The following is a 2,824-nucleotide window of genomic DNA, read 5'->3' as shown; positions in this document are numbered from 1 at the left end:
CTGCCCTCCCTAAATAGTGTAGTTTTTAGTTCCACTGGAAGTGGTGTCCTGCAGTGGCAGGGCCTGTTCTGAGCAGGAGATTTTACCTCCACTGTTCCTGTCCGTGTGAGCTCTGCCCCTTTACCCGCTTCTGTATGCCGTGCTGTGTGGACAGTGTGTTTCCCTTCTGTTTGTGCAAGTGTGGTTCAGCTCTTTGGGAGGTCGTCACAAGGGACTTGCTGAAGCCTGTCTCTTGTCACACGCACCAGCTCTGTGCCATGCTGCTGACACCGTTCGTGTTTTCAGCGGTGTGCTTCGTATTCTCTCCTGATCAAGCGTGCGTGGTTAAGGAGCTGGAAAGCAGCTGCTGGGCTGTGCTGGGAACCTCAGTGCCTTGGTTCTGGCAGGACAGCCAAAGCTCTCTGCAGGTGCAACTGCCCCCTTAATGTTGTATTTTTCAAAAACAACCTTCAGGCCCTTACTGAACAAGTTAGGTGGCCTAACTTGAACAAGTTAGACGTAAGATGGCCTATTAAAATAAGTTTACTTGCCACGGAATCCAACTTAGGACCACACCAAGGAGTTTGCTGATGTGATTTGCGAGTGCTTATACCCTGTGCTCTTACTGCTTTTGTGTATTTTAGCATCCTGAGCCTAGCTGAAGGTTCGTGGTTTCGGTGCTAGCATGAAGCCCTCTGCACTGCTTTTATGCATTAATGTAAGGGAGGCAGGACAGAGGTGTTACTTCTCTGCCATGTCTTCCCTTTGGTTCTGTTTCCAGAGCATTTGAGACGCAGATGACGCGACTGGAGGCAGAGTTTGTGCGGCGTGAAGCACCGCCTTCCTATGGGCAGCTCATTGCACAAGGACTTATCCCCCCAGTCGAAGACTTCCCTGTGTACAACGCGTCACAGGTATGGAGACAAAAGTGTCAGTGAACCTATCAGCAGCCAAGCTGCCGTAAAGGAGATAGAGTCAATCTGGAACTGTATTCTTTCAGTAGCTGTGCTAATTATATGGGAGGCGCGTGAAAATGTGCATCTTTTACTTGGAGCTGTGGGTAGTTCTGAACACACTAAATGTATTTGCTAGGGATCAGCAGTGAGATAAGCACGTGCTGTTTATCTGCGCATCGGTGAATGAACAGAAGCAGAGAGAAAAGTCAGAAAGTAAATAGAAAAAACGCTTTTCAGGATGGAATTGTAAATGTGCATGAAATTGTAAGAAATTAAGGTCTCTAGCAGTACTTTTGGGAATTCTGGGATTATTTTTCATTTACAAATATGTTACAGTGGGAAGCCATTAAGTTATTCTTCTATTTCATTGTTGAGTTCTCAAAAATCTCCTGTGCCCTGTTGAAAATACCCGGCAGGGATACAGTTCCTAGTGTGAGAAAGCTCTTGTAGTCTGTTACTGGAGTGGAGAAGCAGTTCGCCTTGGCCTTTCTTCTTTGCTGTTGTCATCAGCTTTTGAGGATCCTCTGATGTCGATGCTGATAGAGGACTCAGTGATCTTTAGTGATGATGTGATAGCCGCAAAGTGGAGCATCTTCCTGCGCAGATAAGTAGAGCTTAAACTCATAAAGGAAACACTAAGGGAGTGTCTTTTGGTACAGGCAGAGTTGTCTTGGTTTTCTTACGTGGTTCCAAAATATTGGAAAATACGCATTTAACAAGAAAGTGTGGGAAGCAAGTCTGAGAATTCTGTGAAGGTGGAGATATTAGTGCAAAGAACAGGATTTAGGAGAAGTCTTTTGAGTATGTGTGAGATCACATCTGTCACATCTGTTACAGGCTTCTGTGCTGCAGAACATCCGAACAGCCATGAGGAGGCAGATGAGACTACACTCATCAAGACGGAGCTCGTCCCGGCGGCGCTTGGGCAGGCTCTGGAACAGATTCTTCCACAGACCTCGGGTGAGAGGACAGATCCCGCTCCTGACACCTGCCCGCACTTCACAGACTACACTGGGTGATGGAATCATGAACCCTGCTGATGGGACTGTCCGGAGTCCTCCGCCTTCTCCTGAAGGACCTAGTTCAGAGGCAAATGCCCATAGCCAAGCCAGGGGCCTACAAGAAGCTGGATGTAGCAGCTTGCAGCCGGAGACTGAAGTCACAGAGCCATCGCCTTCAACTGTCTCACCAAATACTTGCACAGTGGCACATGCAGAGCGTGAAGCTGGTCACGCTGGTAAATCTTTAGGTGCTGAGAACTCTGGTAGTGAGCTTAAGCAGTCCAGTAAAGTGGATTCAGGAAGGGCTTTCAGAGATCCTTTATCTGAGATTGTTACAGAAACCATCCATGGAGGGTCAGCGTCCAGGAGGACTGTCCCAGAGGACAGTAGTTTAGGTGGAAGTCATCCGCTGAGTGAAGAGCCGTGCAGGTTACCCTTAAAAAAGTGGGAGTCTGCTTATCCAGACGGCCCTGTGCATGTTCATATCCAAGTGGATGGACAAAACCGATGCTGCCCTCACTCGCACCAGGAGGAGCCTTTGGGTATTCACGTGGCTTGTTGCCATTCTGTGGAAGTGCCAATGACAGATACTCACCTCTCTGAAATCAACACCAGTGATGATGAGTCTTTACTTGTTTGCTAATAAAAGTTTTTTGTTTGTCCCTGTAAATTTTGTAGCTTCGTTGTTTATAAGACAGTGCACTTTCATAGGTGGTATCTGTGCTCTTAACCTTGTCTCTTAAGACCAGTGTGCTTTAGTCCCGCAGGGAGTACAGTGCAAGACTAAATGGAACGAGTTTTTGTCTTCGTTGCTATTCCTGAAACTCCAGTGGGGCAGAAGTAGGCCAGTACGTGATATCGGGGGCTAGGAGAGCAAGAATGTGTCGC

The 2,824-nt window shown here is 47.6% G+C and overlaps 1 protein-coding gene across 1 annotated transcript in view; it reads left to right on the top strand.

Annotated features, from left to right (window-relative positions):
• Positions 1-2,589, top strand: part of LOC104495098 (low-density lipoprotein receptor-related protein 3-like) — a 12,838-nt gene extending 10,249 nt beyond the window's left edge. The window contains exons 5-6 of the mRNA XM_010138022.1: positions 761-893; positions 1,773-2,589. Of these exons, the coding sequence (XP_010136324.1) occupies positions 761-893; positions 1,773-2,579 (940 nt within the window). The 3' untranslated portion in view covers positions 2,580-2,589. The remainder of the gene's footprint in view (positions 1-760; positions 894-1,772) is intronic.
• The last annotated feature ends 235 nt before the right edge of the window (positions 2,590-2,824 follow it).

The sequence above is a fragment of the Buceros rhinoceros genome, unplaced genomic scaffold (assembly GCF_000710305.1).
Source record: "Buceros rhinoceros silvestris isolate BGI_N320 unplaced genomic scaffold, ASM71030v1 scaffold13436, whole genome shotgun sequence".
Taxonomy (NCBI): Eukaryota; Metazoa; Chordata; class Aves; order Bucerotiformes; family Bucerotidae; genus Buceros; species Buceros rhinoceros.
This window is presented reverse-complemented; position numbering and strand designations above follow the sequence as displayed.